This window comes from Ovis aries, chromosome X, assembly GCF_016772045.2.
Source record: "Ovis aries strain OAR_USU_Benz2616 breed Rambouillet chromosome X, ARS-UI_Ramb_v3.0, whole genome shotgun sequence".
Classification (NCBI taxonomy): Eukaryota; Metazoa; Chordata; class Mammalia; order Artiodactyla; family Bovidae; genus Ovis; species Ovis aries.
Window position 1 is genome coordinate 37,114,840 of NC_056080.1, and position 18,681 is coordinate 37,133,520.

At 39.5% G+C, this 18,681-nt stretch overlaps 1 protein-coding gene across 1 annotated transcript in view; it reads left to right on the forward strand.

The window, feature by feature from the left end:
* Positions 1–499: 499 nt before the first annotated feature.
* The window catches only part of CYBB (cytochrome b-245, beta polypeptide), a 33,535-nt gene continuing 15,353 nt past the window's right edge, over positions 500–18,681 (forward strand). The window contains exons 1-7 of the mRNA XM_004021996.5: positions 500–619; positions 2,665–2,760; positions 4,189–4,299; positions 10,850–10,934; positions 11,735–11,880; positions 14,301–14,491; positions 18,401–18,530. Of these exons, the coding sequence (XP_004022045.1) occupies positions 575–619; positions 2,665–2,760; positions 4,189–4,299; positions 10,850–10,934; positions 11,735–11,880; positions 14,301–14,491; positions 18,401–18,530 (804 nt within the window). The 5' untranslated portion in view covers positions 500–574. The remainder of the gene's footprint in view (positions 620–2,664; positions 2,761–4,188; positions 4,300–10,849; positions 10,935–11,734; positions 11,881–14,300; positions 14,492–18,400; positions 18,531–18,681) is intronic.

Sequence of the window (18,681 nt, forward strand, 5' to 3'; positions counted from 1 at the left end):
TGTGTATATATGTACATACACATACACACATATGTATCTTAGAAAATTGGCATAATGTAAGCATGGTATAAATATCAGCCATCACTATTGTTATTATTTTTCTCAGTAAGATTATAAATGCTTCTCCAGCCCATCAAAAAAGATCACATCTATCTAATTTTTTTTTTTTTACCTAACACGAAGTCATGGCTAGTTGGGTGACTTTTTAAAAATTGCCATTTGCTAACCAGTCAGTCCAAAAATTAATTCACTGTGTAATTCACTATGTAATTCACTGTGTAATTCACTATGAATTACACTGTTATTTGCCTCTCAGTTGTAGAAATTAGTTTCATTTCTCACTATGTTTAATTGTGATTGGATCATTGTAGACTTTTTTTCTGTCTTTTTTTTTTGTGGTTTAAAAATTTAAATTTGTTATGAAAACAAGCTTTTCAGTTGACCAATGATTAGCTAATTTCTGATAATAGAAAAGGAAACATATTGCCCCAAGGCTGCTATTTTCATTTCCTCATGGGAAGAAGAAGTATAGCAGAGAAGAAAGGCAAACTCAAGGCATTGAACCTCTACTACCATGGGGAACTGGGCTGTGAATGAGGGCATCTCCATCTTTGTCATTGTAAGTACCAATAAGAAAGAAATTACAAATTCTCTAACTTGTCTAAGTCTCTTGAAAATGAAAATAGAGCAAAGCTTTATTTCATTCGTTTGAGAAATTGTGTTGAAACTTATTTATGTGAACATGCATCCATCTGATGGATACAGAATGAGTCCATTCTTCCAAATTTACTCATGGAAGGAATGCATCTAGTGGCTCACTTCACCTAGTTTGTTTCTGGAATTTTTTAGAAGTATTAAATTAGCCAGCATTTCACAGTGGGAGTAGAAGACATTTCATGCCAACAACCCCTGAATATGAAGTGGTTACAATGTTTACTTAGAAGCAAATTTTTCTATTTTTTATGTACTTATACCACCTAAAAATGGGCAATTGAAACTTTATACAGTTTTCCAAATAACAAATACAGGATTGGCTGATGTATGGGAAATTGGCCTGTATTTTCAGTAATTACACCAAAAATAATTGAATTTCTCAATTTTCTCTTTTTAAGAAGTATTTTCTTTCTTCTGAGGTAAATTGTAGTTATTTATGAAGTTTTTTTTTTTTAAGTCAAGGAAAAGGAATTGAAGTAAACTATCTAGATATATGTGTATAATGTATGTATGAGATATATTACACATAGCTATATATAAATTAATATAATCTATCATGAGAAACAACTTTTAAATAAAGATATGGTGATTTTCTAATAGACATGTTGATTTCTTTAGTTTTTAGCATAACAAATATTAACTATTATTTTAAGGTGGTGATCTCAGCAAAGCAATCACAGATGGTTGGGAAGATAGAAAAATGATTTAGAAGTAGCTTTTCCAGTAGCCAATGAAAGTGTTATCCTGATTTTTTAAAAGGACACCTATGAATGAATTTTTTCAAAGAATTTGTCATGAAATAAATATGACTTCTCATTTCTGTTTTAAGAACAGATCACTCCTATAGAAGCTAAGTTCAAATTATACTTTTAGCCCTTACCACAGTTTAATGGCCTCCATCTAAATTAGGCATTCATATACTTGAAAGTGAAGACACAGCTTGGAAATCAAGAGTAAACATGACAAAGTTAGGAAATGGAGAAGTGGCTTTAGCACCTTCTTCTTTGTAAACAGAGACTATTTTCCAGCATTGAAGGACATTAAATAAACTGAAAGCTCAATTAAGAAAAGATAGCCACTGGGGACCTGAAGGTGGAGCACTGGGCAGAGTCATTGTTGGATGCAGTCAGTGCTTGAGATGAAATCAACATGCAGTCTAGAAGAATCTCCTTTTAATAATAATAATAATAATAAATCCCATGCCTCTCATCCCCTTGGGCTTCCCAAGTGGCTCTATTGGAAAAGAACCTGCATTGCATGCCAATGAAGGAGACACAAGAGATGCAGGTTCATTCCCTGGGCTGGGAAGATCTCCTGAACGAGGACATAGCAACCCACTCCATTATTCTTGCCTGGAGAATCCCATGGACAGAAGAGCCTGGCAGGCTACAGTCCATAGGGTCACAAAGAGTCAGCTACGACTGAAGCAACTTAGCATGCAGTCATCCCTTCATTGATGCTCACTTGAAGCAAAATTCATCAAGTAGAATTAAAGATTCGCCATTTTAGCTGAGGAGACTCCCACTAACTAGGGCAAGATGCTGTGTGATGGAGGGAGATCTTCCACCTGTGAGAACTGAGAATCTAACAGAGTCTTCCTGGTGTGAGAGACAGCATAGTAACAGATTCCTTTCCCTTCAAGTCACTTGCTATCATCTATCAACTTAAGAGAAGGAGAAAGAAACAAGAAGAGATAGACAGATAATAACAGCATAGTGGCCAAGTAGTAGAACAATCACAGGGGACAAGACAGAGTGGAAAGGTTACTACCAAAGTGCAGAGACACCTTTGCAGGAAAGAGCTGGTTCAAAGCTGGTTCCACCCAGCTTTGTAACCACCTTTATTGAGGGCTGTCCGTGGGGAAGTCTTGACCCTGGTCTGACTCCAACCTGGTGTGAAATTTGCCTGTTGAAACTTGAAAACTTCATGCAACCATTTCTATTTGTGCAGCTGGTATGGCTGGGGATGAACGTCTTCCTCTTTGTCTGGTACTACCGGGTTTATGATATCCCAGATAAGTTCTTTTATACTCGAAAACTTCTTGGGGTAAGTATACGTTCCATATCCCATGGTATTAACTGGCTCCCATGTTTAATCAGAGAGTCTTGTTCCTATTCCTCTTAACATTTTAAAGAAATATTCTGACCAACCCAACGGTACTATCGGCCTCAGTCCCTCCATTGCAGCCCCCTGATCAAGAGTCTTTAGGTCTTCCAGTGTGGGACAAACAGAAGGGTGGCAGAAGGTCCCAGCAGCAACCTTCCCCTCCCAAGAACTACTGTGCACCTGTTTAGCTTAAAGGAGAAATCTAATACTGACTCTGGAATAGATGGCCAGGTTGAAGAGATCCATCCAGGGTGACACAGGTAGCACAAGTGAGACTTTCTATATTCTCTAAATCATCTGATTCCGACTACATTTTTGCATGAAAAGCCCTAGTGACATGTTATGAAATAATCTACAGGAAATAAGCCTCTCCCTGCATATGGAGCCTTTGAGGAACTTGCCCAAAGGTCACATCCGTTAACTAGACTGGAGGAGCAAAGGCCCCTGCCTTTCCTTGGGTCCATAAGCATTCTCAATTTCCTTGAACTGCCAGAGTTCTTCTTTATCATAAATGAAATAGTTACAATTAGGGCTGCCTCAGAGGATGTCATTTGTTACATCATGCTGAAACCACAAATTGATTACTTAATGATACTAATTATAATATGTATTATGCATCATATGCATACATATTATAGCATATAATTATACTATGTTATTATAATTGTTAATTTATTCAGGTTGATGCTGAAAAGGATGATTTCCTTTTGCATTTTCCTCCCCCCATATTTAATTGCATATATGCAATTTCTTTAGGCATTACAAGGAACAGTTTTAATGCCAAAGCATTACACCATACCAACTTAGTTACTGTTAAGCTTAGTCTAAGTGCTAAGAAAATCTTTACAAACTCCCAGTTTCTATATTGGACTCTAATTAATGATATGCATACTGAGCTATTTAGGAGGAAGTGAACTGATGTCTGCAACTTGGAAATGCATCAAAAACAAGATGCATTGATGGATACAGAGGTAGCCAGATGCATTGATGGATACAGAGGTAGGCAGATGCATTGATGGATACAGAGGTAGGCAGATGAATGGATAGATTAATAGACATGTGCTAAAGCAAGCTTCATAAAATGTAAAAGGTAGAATCTGGGAGATGAATAAGCAGGTATTCATTGTGAAATTATTTCAGATTCTCTTTGTGTTTGAAAATGTTCATTAAAAAATGTTGGGGTGGGGAGCAAAGCCTTAAAAATAAATCTTTGGTTCTGAAGAACTTTTGTTCCCAGATTAACTTGATGTCTCTGGAGTGTGGTCCTCATGCTTGCTGGGAAGCCTGGGGGTTGGGGGGCTGGAATGAGATGGGGGAGGGTGTTCTGGGCTCACAAGAGTCACCTGCTTTTCATCCTGCCCTTTCCAGTCAGCGCTGGCCCTGGCCAGAGCCCCTGCAGCCTGCCTGAATTTCAACTGCATGCTGATTCTGCTGCCTGTCTGTCGAAATCTGCTCTCCTTCCTCAGGGGTTCCAGTGCGGTAAGAACCAAATTTACAAAGTTTGAGTTCCTCAAAATTTCGAAGGCCATCAAGCTCAACACCCTTTTATAGGAAAAGCAAACCAAGGGTTTATGAGAATTCCAACCACTGTACAATATTCATTATACAATCAAGCCATGCTTGATTCTCTAGTTTATTTTTGTATTATCTGTCGATGGAGCTCCCTGAGACAACCTTTTAACCTGGAACAGACATTGAAAACAAAACAAAACCCCCCAAAAAACAAAACAACCAATCTACCTATACCTCCACAATAGCAATAAAGTACATGTACACACACACACAGATATATATAATATGACATTATATATATATATATATATACATATAGAAATTTATGAGACTGATGTGAAATTTGGGGATTAATCTCATAGTGTCATGTTTTTCAAAATTTTTAAGTGAGAGAAAATCTCTTTGGTGGATAATATCCCAAGAAGATGGAAACAATGAGCCATGAGTCACTATGCAATGAATGTGACAGGTGTTTGGTCCATGGAATTGAGGAGTTCAGAGCTTTCTAAATGCCCCAGGCTCTTTCACCCTCACTTCAACAGTCTACTGAACCCCTAATATACTATGCTGGAAGAAAAAAAGATTATGTAGGAAGAACTTTTGTAATCTGTAAAATGGTATACAAATTTCTTATTATTATACAAAGATGAGAAGCAAGGAACTTGGAATCTACATACATACTCAAATACGATACAAAGCAAAATGTGATGGGTCCCACAAAATGTTACAAAGAAGGAGCTACAGGGAATCAAGCAAAGGCAAAGGAAATTATATCAGGTACTGTGGGGGATGAAAAAAGAATTCTTAGAGAAGGTGGCATCAGATATGGGCATAAAGGATAAAAATAAGCTTGTAGAAGATATAAAGCACAGGAAATGGTGAAGAAATCATATTGAAAGTCCTGTGTGATCATGACTTGTGGCTTCTTTTTGGCTGTGTTGGCCATTCCTGACCGCACCACAGAGGGTAGCTCTTGCAAACTTAGGGGCTAATGCCTGGGAGGACCTATTCCATTGCTCATTAGTGACTAGTTGCCTCTGTTTGGGGGCTTCCCTGCCAGCTCAGTGGTAAAGAACCTGCCTGCAATGCAGGAGACCCAGGTTCGACCCCTAAGTCAGGAAGATTCCCTGGATTAGGAAATGGCAACCCACTGCAGTATTCTTGCCTGGAAAATCCCACCGACAGAGGAGCCTGGTGAGCTACTGTTCGTGGGGTTGCAAAGAGTTGGACATGACTTAGCATGCATGCAGCCTCTGTTTTTCCTTTTAATAAAATGTTTCTTTTATATTAACTGGCTTTTTAAAAAATGACCTATTAAATAGAAGTCATTTATAGTGGAGAGAAGCAAGCAATCTACTTTGATGAGAGTGTAAGGATTTTAAATGGCAGATACCTGAGGTCAAGTTGGAGCTTTGCTAGTAAACTTGGATCTGAAATGTATAGCTTAGGTGTTAATCTTAATTGGTAATCAGTGACTCCGTGGGGGAAGGAAAGTGATCTAAACTATCAATAACAATTAGAACTTGCCTTGAACTCTATCTCGCTTTTCCCTAGTCTTACTAAATTCACATTGATCCTAAGGAGATTTTTTTTCTTTAAGAATGATACAACACTTGATTTACAAATATAGGGTTAACAAGCCATAACTAACACACTGATCACAAGGATTTCCAAAATAATCTTCTCAACCTAAGAAACCACGAAGGTAGAACTCCATTTGATGGAAAAGTTTTATTTTTTATTGAAGTATAATTGATTTACAGTGTTGTGTTAATCTACACTATATACCAAAGTGACTAAGTTATACATATACATACATTCTCCTTTATATTCTCTTCCATTATAGTTTGTCACAGGACATTGACTATAGTTCCCACTTGCTACCTAGGTCCTATACAGTAGGACCTTGTTGTTCATCCATTCTAAATGTAATGGTTTACATCTGCTAGTACTGAACTCCATTCCTCCCCAACACTCCCCTCTGTTGGCAACTGCATGTCTGTTCTCTATTTCTGTGATTCCATTTCTGTTTTGTAGATAGGTTCATTTGTGTCATATTTTAGATTCCACATATATGGGATTTTCTTTCTCTTTCTGACTTTTTTCACTTAGTATGATGGTCTCTAGGTGCATCTATGTTGCTGTAAAGGGCAATGTTTCATTCTTTTTTATGACTGAATAATATTTCATTGTATATGTGTACCACATCTTCTTTATGCATTCATCTGCTGATGAATACTTATTTAGGTTGTTTCCATGTCTCAGCTACTATAAACAGTGCTGCTATGAACATAGGTGTGCATATCTTTTTTAATTATAGTTTTGTCTGGATATATGCCAAGGAGTGGAATTGCTGGATCATATGGCAATTGAAAAGTTTTCTTGAAGGGAGGGTTGTAAAGTACAACATCTGGACATTTTCTAAATGAAGTTCAGGGACTGTAACTGTTTTATTCTCCCTTAATACCTCCTGTTCAAATAGTTTCTATTTAGAGGAAGTAAACCCTGATAAACAGGCAGTGTTTTCACCAGGACAGCCTGTTAAGAAATCCTTGTTACTCCACAGGCTCAAATTGCACTGCCGTTTTGTGGCTATGATCAGCACATGTTGCAATGGCCACTTTTAGGGTTCCTGTAACCTTAAGGGAGTAAAGATTCTAATGAGGGTTTCTAGAGACAAGGGTGAAATGAGGCTTTTCTTCAAATTGCAGAGAAGTTCAGCTCTCTAAGTAGAGAGACCTGTACATCAAAGAATGCATTTTTCAAAAATGAGGAGCAAGTAACATTCTTTTATAGATGGGGTGTGTCCTTCCTTCCAGATTTCCCAACCTGAAATGGGAACTTGGCAAAGAATCTTCTTTTCTGATTGGGATTAAAATGAGTAGACATACTGTGACTCATTGGACATGGTAACACCTGCCGCTTACTGAGTCTTCATAAACCTTACCTCCATGAAATCTGCATGTCAGACCAGTGAGATGGGGATGAAATTCAGTGAGAGTGTTGAGGTTCCAACCCAGGTGTTTGTGCCTCCAGAGCCTGTTCACTTTCCCACTTGCTACCTAAACTCAAACTCTTGTGGTGCCATTATAGTCTTAGGAAGTCCATCAAATATATGCATGTTCGGGCAGGCTGAATAACGTAACCTAGAAGTGGCAAGGATGTTGTAGACTCAAGGATTTATTAGTTGGCCTTTATGAAAACTAAACAGTCACAGAACTTCAGTGTCTAATGGTCTTAATCCTTTAGAGCTGGTTTTATAATCCTTCTGGTTAGCTGGAGAAAGAAAACCCCAGGGTTGGCCTTTCCCAGGGAAGATAGGGGTAAACACTCAGAGCCTGCTCTGTTGAGGGAAATGGGGAATGGTGGGATTCAGCAGACAGACGTCCCTAAAGAAACATTAACAACCTCAGCTTGGGTGGAAGTTCTAGTCTGAAGATCAGAAAGAAACAGAAACATGAGAGAGTGAGCTCTTTTCTATAACCTTATATCACCTGAGAGCCAGAGGCTCTCAACATAGCCCTGTATCTAACACGTCCAGGGCAAGGCTCTTAGACTTCCTGTCTCGTAGTTGTTTTTTTTTTTTTCTCTGTTGTTTTTAGCTAAAAAGCAAATGAAATAATGCAAATGTAAGAACAGATATGAATGATATTTTAAAATTGTATTAATTGACTAAGTCTGCCAACTAGTGAGTTGTCAGTGAACAAATATTTGTTGAGTGCTAACTATGTGCTAGGCACGGGGACACATAGTGAGTAGAGGGTAAGACATCGATGAGCCATGAGCTCAGAGAGCTTAGAGTTTTATGGAAGAGATAGAAGATAAATATGGATTTTAAAATTATAGACAGTGCTATACGAATCCAGTGGTGATCTTCATATTTATCTCATATTCTAATGCTTCCAGGTTTCTGTCAGCTTCTTTGCCTGAGTTCTGTAGAGTCAAGGCTGGCTTTGCAATTTCTCTCAAATTGCATATAGATATCTAATTCAGATTCATTTATGGCATTTGTGGTGAAACCAGGTGTACATAAAATAGAACTTTAAAGTTTCCGTAACACTCATGTTACAGAAGCTAATGGTATGCTCCATTAAATATGCACTTCTTTATAGTTCTGTTTCTCAACTTTTTAAATTTTTTTTACTCTTGCAGTTTGAATCAAGCGTAGAAATCTGCCAAGGTGACTCAGTAATCTCCCTAGCACTTGAATGTTAGCTTATTGAGATTGAGCAAGGCTTTAGCTGACAGTAATAGAGGACCTCTCCATTATAAGTCAATGGAGTGGAAGTTCCCTGATGGTCCTGTGGCTAAGGCTCCATGCTCCCAATATAGGGGCCCAGGGTTCAATCCCTGATTAGGGAACAAGATCCTGCGTGTCTCTACTGAGGATCCCTCATGCCACAACTAAGACCCAGCACAGCCAAATAGATAAATATTTTTCTAAAAAAAAAAAAGAAGTCACTGGTTATTCAGTGAAGAAGCTATGGTGCATGATGGCAGCTTGGGTCATTAGTAGGTGGCTGGTGGTAATTCACAAGTGACTCAAAAGCATAAAAATGGTATCTGCATGGTAGCAAGGAAGAATAAAGCCCTGGTCAGTCACAGGCAGCAAAGCCCTCCCTTCCCAACCAATCGTATCACCACCACCCCTCCTTGTCAGGAAACAATGAGGAAATTGTATCTGGAAGCCTGGTATAATCATGATATATGGCTTCTCTTTGGATGTGTTTGCCATTCCTGACCACATTATAGAGGGTGGCTGGGAAAAAAATGAGGGATTGGTGCCCTAGTAGGACCCTATTTTACTAACTCATTAGTGACTACAAGTCTCTGTTTTTCCTTTTAATAAAATGTGTATGGTGGTGGTTTAGTTACTAAGTCATGTCTGACTCTTACAACCCCATGGCTCCTCTGTCCATGGGGATTCTCCAGGCAAGAATACTGGAGTGGGTTCCCATTCCCTTCTCCAGGGGATCTTCCCTACCCAGAGGTCAAACCTGGGTCTCCTGCTTGGCAGGCAGATTTTTTACCACTGAGCCATCTGGGAAGCTTCAGTTTTGTTATCTGTAAAATGAAAATAGTCATATTTATCTGGCTATATTAAATGGTGTAGTGATTATGGATAAGCTGCTTGGCTCATAGAAGGCACTCAACAAAGCCTAATTGTTTTGTTTTGTTTTTTTTTTCCCTTTTTCTGGAATCATGCGTCTTCCTTACTAGTATTTCTGCAGTTTCAGGAATCTGCTTTCATGATCCAAACAGCCTGCCCTTCCTAAATGTAACTAACTCCAAGATAGTGGAGTAAGCACAATTTTCCATGTAATTTTATTTTTTCTATAAAACCAGAATATTTGATTAAAAATAAGTAAGTCAAATATTTAATACCCCTGTATTGAAATTAAACATGTTTAGAACCAGTTATTTATAATACCTAAGTTTTTTGTTTTGTTTTGGGGTTTTTTTGCTTTGGTCTCCTTAAAAGATTTCTGAATCTATATGCCAGTACATCTACCCTTGGAAACAAAGCAGCCAGAGTGAGCACTTGACCCCTTTTCAGGAAAACAAAGTTCTGATTCAAACAAAAAGCAGGGCTTTTTCTCTATTTCGGGCAATGACCTGAATCCAGATTGAAACATTGAAACCCACAGCCTCTAACATATGTTCGTAAGAAAATTACACTAATCAATTGGCCATAATTCCATTGTAATGCCAAAGTAATCATAAAAGGTATGAAATATCAGATTGTTGATATCTCTAGCATCAGGGAACTGGAGTTTAGACCCCAGCCAACTCTGTCACTTATTAACTATGAAACCTAGGGGAAGGTAACCTCTCTATGCCTGTCATGTGGTGAAAATAATGGTACCTCCCACATAGAATTAATGTAAGAATGAAATGAGTCAATGCATGTAAAACACTTCTGCACAAGCTCTTTGTAAATACCCTTGGCTATTATTATTTTTGCTGTGATTGTTTTAATGATTTCCCTTGCTTTGTTGTCTCTATCAACATGTACAAGTGGACACTTTTCTACCTCTTATAGTGTGTATTTCCTGGAAGGGTGCTATTCTAAAACTATTCACTTGTTGTAGAACTGTTCATTTGTCTGTGCCCCCACTGGACCTTCAGATCTTTGAGGGCATCCCTGTCCTTATAAAATTTCTATATCCTCTCTTTATTGAGTAAATTAATCTGAGCTAGAAGCTACACAGGTGCTTTCTGTCCAAATTCATATTTTATACAATTAAGCAATGAATTCCATGAGAGGCTTTTTATGTTAATAGTATGAGAACCTAAAACATTGCTTAAGCCAACCATACTACTCATTGGCTGTTTGACCTATCTGAGCCTCAGTTTTCTTATCTGTCAAATGGGTAGTATGATATAGGTTTTTTGTTTGTTTGTTTGTTTGTTTAGAGAATTGGTTGTAACAACTAACTGAGAAAAGATGTGTCTAATATCTGACACAGAGAAAACTTTCTTGTTAACAATTATTATTTTTCCCTTTAATCCAAAGTGCTGCTCAACAAGAATTCGGAGACAACTGGACAGGAACCTCACCTTTCATAAAATGGTGGCATGGATGATTGCGCTTCACACTGGTAAGTTCATTCAGATATTTGAGACTGCAAAGAAAACTTGGAACCAGAGAATTCCCTCTAAGATACTTTTAAAATAAGATATCAGCCTTTGCAGGTAGATTGAGATATTTTTTTGATTGAGTTCTGTTAGAAAAATATTCAACACTCTTTCTGCCATCCCAACATTAGGATTTATTCCTTCAGGTCTTAAAACGTTATTCCCTAAGGCTCTTCTGATAAAATCCCAGTGTACTCCCCCTTTTGCACACTTTTTAATGTGAAAATTGTTTGTTAGTTCACATGTACGAGCTTTTGTTCATTCATTTAAAAAAAAATACTTGGTTGAACATATAGATTCATGGATTTCTTGCAGTAACTCTACAAGGACCATAGCCCATAAATTGAGAATCTAAGATAGACATTATGAGCTAAACATTTTATTTTATTATTTTTATATATGTATATATAATAGTATTCATGTATTTATATGTGTTAAATATTTTGTTTTATTATTATAATTATTAAGAAAGTGGTGTTGGTGTAAGAAGGGATCCTTATCAAACCTCCACTACTTTATCATAGAGTCAGGAAATGGCAACCCACTCCAGTATTCTTCCTGGAAAATTCCATGGACAGAGAAGCCTGGCAGGCTACAGTCCATGGGATCACAATGAGTCAGACATGACTGAGTAACTGAGCACCACACACACACACACACACACACACACACACACACACAGGGATTGTAGCCAGAAACTCAGCTCCAAATAAAATTATGTACACCACTCACCCTCTTTGTTTCTCTTCTCTGCCCTCTTTAGCAATTCACACCATTGCACATCTATTTAATGTGGAGTGGTGTGTGAATGCCCGAGTCAACAATTCTGATCCTTATTCAATAGCACTCTCTGACATTGGAGATAAGCCCGGTGAAACTTACCTCAATTTTGTTCGACAAAGAATCAAGGTAAGCCTCTAATTTCCTAATTCAGATGTTCTCTAGACTATTAAAACTGAGGATTAGATTTCAGTGAGTGAACAATTTCACTTGATCAGAACAGCAACAATGACAAAAGTAGACTAACTATATCAGAGGGCCAGGTCTGGAGGTTCTAAGAATGTGGGCACAGAAAAAAATGCCTCCCATACTCCTGAGCTAAATGTGGAAGGTCACGATATGTTTTCCAGTTTCTTAAACTCACCTGTAAGAACGAGTATACATGAAGCCTAGAGCAACTCAGGCTTATCCTTGACAAGGCCCAGCAGTCAAAGAAAGCCAGGAACATCGTCTAGTCAAACGAACTTGGGTTTATTACTTACTGCAGCAAAGAAACCTCACACTCTGAGGAAATCTGGGGTTTCTCAGGAGGATGTTGAGAAAGGCTTGTTGTGGGATTTGTGTCAGATGATTTGGGAGGAGTTTCAAAAAACAAGCATCTGCTCTGGGTCAGATTCAGTCCAAAATTGGGGATAGTTCCAGCATTAGGTATCTTAATATTTTTTCTAGGAGGCAGAAGAATGGGGCTAAGTCTGTAATAGTCTAAGAAGCAGCAGTCACGCATGTGTTTGTCTTGACTGGTCTTGAATGACAAGGTCACAGAATGACCTTGTCTGATGTTGGTGTTCTATGAAACTGTTTATGTGAAATAGGGAAGCTTCTGGCTGAGGTGTTAATACCAGCTCAGCCACCAGCTGACACCCATCAGCAATGCTTTTCCTCTTCCTTGCTTACAACATCTGAGAGGTGGCCTCTGTCTGCTAATTGCTCCAGCAGCAGCCATATGGGCAATCCATAGGCAAGGACTTCTTCCCTTCCAGTAGTTGCTAGAGCCTTCTACACTCAGAGGGAGAAGGTCAAAATCATTTTCATGTGCCCAGTGACTGGGTAGGATATCTGAATCAAATCACTCACTATACACTGAATTCTAAACACATTTTGTTGTCTGTTTAGATTACAAAAAAGTCCTTTAATTTTGCAGAAATCATTATCCTCAGGCTGATATTAAAAAATGTGATCTATTTAGGGACAGAATTAAACAGCATCAAATAAAATAGGAATTCTCTTTGTATGATGTGTTGGATGACTTTTCTTTTATTTATATCATGATACATAGAGGTGGCACTGCAAACATATCAAGTGAGCTGACACTGCAGTGCTGGGCCCAGATCACGCTTCTGTTGTCTGTGCTCCCCTGCCCTTCTGTGTGCTTCCATTTTCAATTGCCTGTATTTGTGTTTCTTCCTCAGAGGATTGCCCTGGGGCTACTGGAGGCCCTTTCCCCACAAGCTCCAAGATCTGAAAGGGCCTAGATAGCTATCTCGCTGAGCTGGTCTTAACCAATAACTGATGGGTTTGGGCCATAAAAACCCAGCTTCTTTGCCTCTAGTCAGGATAAACACTGAGCTGTGTTTGACCCTCTGCAGTTTCCCTGCAGCATCAGGCTGAAGATTTGGCCCAAAATCACCCTCTCGGAAAGGACCCTGATGCAGGGAAAGATTGAAGGCAAAGGAAAAGGGGGCAGCAGAGGATGAGATGGTTAGATAGCATCACTGACTCAATGGATAGGAATTTGAGCAAACTCCAGTACATAGTGGAGGACAGGGGAGCCTGGTGGTCTGCAGTCCATGGGATACAACTAAGCCACTGAACAACACCCTCTTATTTGACTTGACATGTTCCTCTTTCCTGTCCTGTTAACCATTCTCTTACCAGTTTCTTCAGGAGCACATTCTTTCAAAATCACTTACCCATGAATCCTCATCTCAGGATCTGCTTTGGAGGAACATAGCCTAAGATGTGGCATGCCCAGAATACTTTTACAAGCTAAGCATTATGACACTTTCCAAATCAAAGCAGGAAAAGAGCTTCTGACCCTTTTAGGACATAGCGTTGACAAATGTCCTTTTTTTCTGATACTGAGAACTACTTCTGTATATCAGTTGATATTTCCTATGACACCTCAACCATGTAAGACTTTTAGTTTGGAACTATCCATTCTAAGTCTATATGGGCTTCCCTGATGGCTCAGTGGTAAAGAATCCTCCTGACAGTGTAGGAGACATGGGTTTGATCCCTGGGTCACACAGATCCCCTGGAGAAAGAAATGGCAACCCACTCCAGTATTCTCGTCTGGAGAATTCCATGGACAGAGGAGCCTAGTGGGCTACAGTCAATGGAGTCGCAAGAGAGTCAGCCACAGCTGAGAAACTAAACAACAGCAATTCAAAGTCTATACCACCCTATTGAGGGATGGTTAGGATTATCTAAAGAAGGAAAGAACATACCTATTTCCCTGTTCATTGGACACTCTATAGATAGGGAGTCCTACATCTGAGAGCATACAAATAATGTGTGTGTATTTGTGTCTGTGTCTGTGTATTTTACAGAATCCTGAAGGAGGCCTGTATGTGGCTGTGACTCGGGTGGCAGGCATCACCGGAGTAGTCATTACACTGTGCCTGATATTAATTATCACGTCCTCCACCAAAACCATCCGGAGGTCTTATTTTGAAGTGTTTTGGTACACACACCATCTCTTTGTGATCTTCTTCATTGGTCTCGCCATCCATGGAGTTGAGTGAGTATTTAAACTCCAAGCCAAGTACTTTATGCCCCTTAGTTCCCAGACATGGTGTTCTGTTAGAGGCACAGTGACCTTGTCTTGGTGTGATCAGCCTGTCTGTTGAGAGAATAAGAGGTGAAAACAGAAGTCACTTTGATAAAAACCACTCAGTACCACTTTAGTTTCTGGTATGCGACTCATAACTATTCATAGTGCAGTTATTTATAGCAAACTTGAAAAATACACCAAAGTTTTGAACATCTTTGCAAGCATATACAAAGCATGCTGAGAGTGCTGGTAGAGTCTTGGACGTCTGCAATGATGTTTCCCATGGCTTAATCCCTCGTAAATTAGACAAACTCCCAAACCAGGGAGGGTAATGATTCATCAGGTGAAAGGGTCTGCTGTAGTTCAATGAGTTTTGATTCAAGCCAATCATTCACTGATTACCTACTGTATATGAGGGCCAATCTCAGACACAGTGGGGAATACTAGAATGAGAAACACATGGTTATTGCCTTCAAGCATCCTAACATAATAAAGGGAAGACCTAGCTTCTATTGAGCATCTGTGACAGGCATGTTTCTTTTAACCTGTAAAAGGAAGACATGCTCTTACTGTCCTCATTTACTGGGGAAATGATAGACAAGGAAACAGACTAAAAAAGTTTAAGTACAGGGTTGGCCAGAAAGTTAATTTGGCTTTTTCTGTACCATCCTATGGATAAACCCAAATGAACTTTTTGGCGAACCCAGTATGTAGCCAAGCCATCACCAGTTTATCAGTGGTTTAGATGGGATTGGAACTCAGAGGGGCTAAGGCAGGCAGTGATGAATCTGTCCTAGAGACACTCAGTGCCTGGATGTGCGGTTGAGAGAGTTTGCCTTATTGGGACCCCTGTTTCATACCAGGCTTCCTTTTTCTACTGTTTCACACTAGCCGATTCTCCCACCTGCACGCAAAAGCAGGCCTGGGAAGTTCCCCAGTGGGTACGGGGCTGCATATAACTAAGAGTAGAGGAAGTAGGTGCTCAAGGCTCAGTGACTCTGCTCTGAGTCAAGTCAGCCTAGAAGTGGCTGAGACTTGAGTATGAAAAGGGGAAGGGTGGGGAGAAGCAGCCTGTGGCAACCCCTCATGTGCATTCTTTTTTAAAAATGTTTTATTGAAATATAGTTGAGGTACCATGTCATGGTAGTTTCAGGTATATGGCAAAATAACTCACTTATACATTCTTTTTCATCTTCTTTTCCATTATGGTTTATTACCAAATATTGAATATAGTTCCCTCTCCTCATGTGCATTCTTGATCAACTTGCAGACCCTGACCCCTGGTCATCCCTTTCTAAACACTGAAAAATCAGTATAGACAAAGACTCTTTCAATTCAGTTCAGTCACTCTGTCATGTCCTACTCTTTGTGATCCCGTGGACTGCAGCATGCCAGGCTTCTCTATCCATCACCAACTCCCTGAGCTTACTCACACTCATGTCCATAGAGTTGATGATGCCATCCAACCATCTCATCCTCTGTCGTCCCCTTCTCCTCCCACCTTTCTTTATAGTGCAACTCTCACATCCATCCATGACTACTGGAAAACCCTCTTAAACCAATGAGTACCTTTAAACGGAACTCGGTCATCATCCAGTTGTTTCAGAGAATCCTAGAGAAAAAAAAATTAATCTCTTCCCCTCTCTAACTGAGTAATTCCACCACTTTAAGTTTGTATAGATTCATAGATTTGTATCTTTTTTTTTTTTTTTTTTGGCCATGGATCATGTGGTATATTAGTTCCCAACCAGGGATTGAAACTGTGCCCCCTACATTTGTAGTGCAGAGACTTAATCACTGGACTGCCAAGGAAGTCCCTCACAGATATTTATCTTACTGTGGAGCAGGCAGAGGACAGATATGTTCCCTGTTCTCCACCTGAGGAAAATCTGCCACTTACACTGGTTGACTGATTCTTAGTCTCATAGCTAGGTAGCAGCTGAACTGGGATTAAAATGCAGGTTTTCTGACTTCCAGTCTTGGCACTGAGAAGAGAAAAAAGTCAGTTTCTTTTTCTCTATCACTCCCCATGTGATCTTAAGCATTAAGAACTCTAATAGTTATCATTTGTTGGATCATTACTTTGTGCGGGAGTCTTATATGCATCATGCCAGTTGATTCCTAAAATGAACTTTTAATGAGGTACTTATGCCTATCTTATGGGCTTCCCAGGTGGCATTAGGGGTGGAGAACCTACCTTCCAATGCAGGCGACATAAGAGATGCAGGTTCAATCCCTGGTCAGGAAGATCCCCTGGAGGCGGGCATGGAACCCACTCCAGTATTCTTGCCTGGAGAATCCCATGGACAAAGGAACCTGGCGGGCTACAGTACATAGGCTCACAAAGAGTCGGGCATGACTGAAGAGACTTAGCACGCACGCACATGCCTATCCTACAGCTGAAGAAACTGAGGCTCAAAACAAGTAAAATAACTTGCCCAATTTGCCACTAAATTAGCAAGGGGTGGATGTGGGATGTGAAATCAAGGCTGTCTGGCTTGGGTCCAGAATTGCTTTCACCAAATCATTCTGCTTCTAGTTACCTGGTCTCTCTAAGCCTCAGGGTCCACATATGTAAAATGAGGGTGCTTACATTTCAGGCCTGTTATGAAAACCAACTGAAATAATTTGTGTACAGTGCCTTTCCCATACCTGGCACATGACAGATGCTCAACACATGGTAATTCTCTTCCCTAGGACCTAGGGATAGAAAGCGATGGTTAATGACCTTGAAGTCAAACATCCTCTGAATATACCAAGTGGCCCAAACTTTTACAAAGGGCCTTCTATGTGTCATCTTATATATTTTGAAATGCTAGTGTTAGTCACTCAGTCATGCCCGACTCTTTGTGACCCCATGGACTACAGCCCGCTGGGCTCCTCTGTCTATAGGATTTTCCAGGCAAGGATTCTGAAGACCTTGCCATTTATGTTTCTAGAGACCAGAGACCTGACTCTTTCAACTTTGCGCCTCCCTCCACCAGTTCCTACTCAACCTGAATTGTCTTATGTTATAGTAGTTGCTCAATTAATACTTATTGAAGTGAATGGGCTCTGAGCATTTCAGGAAACATACTATCAGTGTTGATGTCTGTGAGAATGGCATATCTCCACAAAGCCATCTCAAGTGAATTTCAGCCTTTTGATTTAATTTAGACAATTTTGAAAAAACAAATAAAGGATCTATAGCAAGCCTCAGGGCTACTGTAGATGATTGTATGGGTTGTCAACTACACAAGCGTACCTGGCCAATGGGAATGAAATTAGTCCATGCTCTGCTGGCCAAACTCTTTGCCTCTAGGGCTGTCCTCAAAGAGGCGGGGCATCTTGTTCTAATTTTCAGAAAGACCCTGTACCCATCAGCAGTTGCTCTCATAGATTTGCAGTTTTTCTGTTTTTGTTTCTAAATGAGAATAATATTTGAAACAGAAGCACAAATGTTGCACTTCAGAAAACATGTATGGATGATCCAAACTTACCCTGTAGATGTAATGTTACATATAAATATCCTTTGTGCCATCATACATGTTTTTCCTTTTTATTCTTTTTCTCTTTTTTTTTGGCTATGCTGTGCAGCATGTGGGATGTGGGATCTTAGTTCCCAGACCAGGGATCAAACCCACATTCCCTGCAGTAGAAGCTTGGAATCTCAGCCACTGGACTGGCAGGAAAGTCCCCATATAATTTTTTTTTCTATTGCTAAAGATCATGCATTTTTCCCTTCCTCTAATCTATTGGGAGGAGGCAATAAGATATTGCTTGTAAATCAGAAGTATAAGACCCATATTAGAATACTAAAAACACGTCCAGAATCTCAAAAAAATAAGAACTTAATGTCTCATTTCTAAATGGTCAAGACTTACATTTCCTCCTCAGGCAGATTGTACGTGGGCAGACTGCAGAGAGTTTGTTGAAACACCAACCAAGAAACTGTTATCAAAACATCTCAGAGTGGGGAAAAATAAAGAACTGTCCAATCCCAGAGTTCTCTGGGAACCCTCCTATGGTACGTACAACTCATTGTTGCTATTATATTTTCATTACCAATAATCTTCAAACTACATCTAAGAAATACATACAAATGTCATAGACTTGTCCATTATGAATGTCATGGAACTGCTAGGATAAGTATCCAGTGTTTTTCTGCTATGCTAATT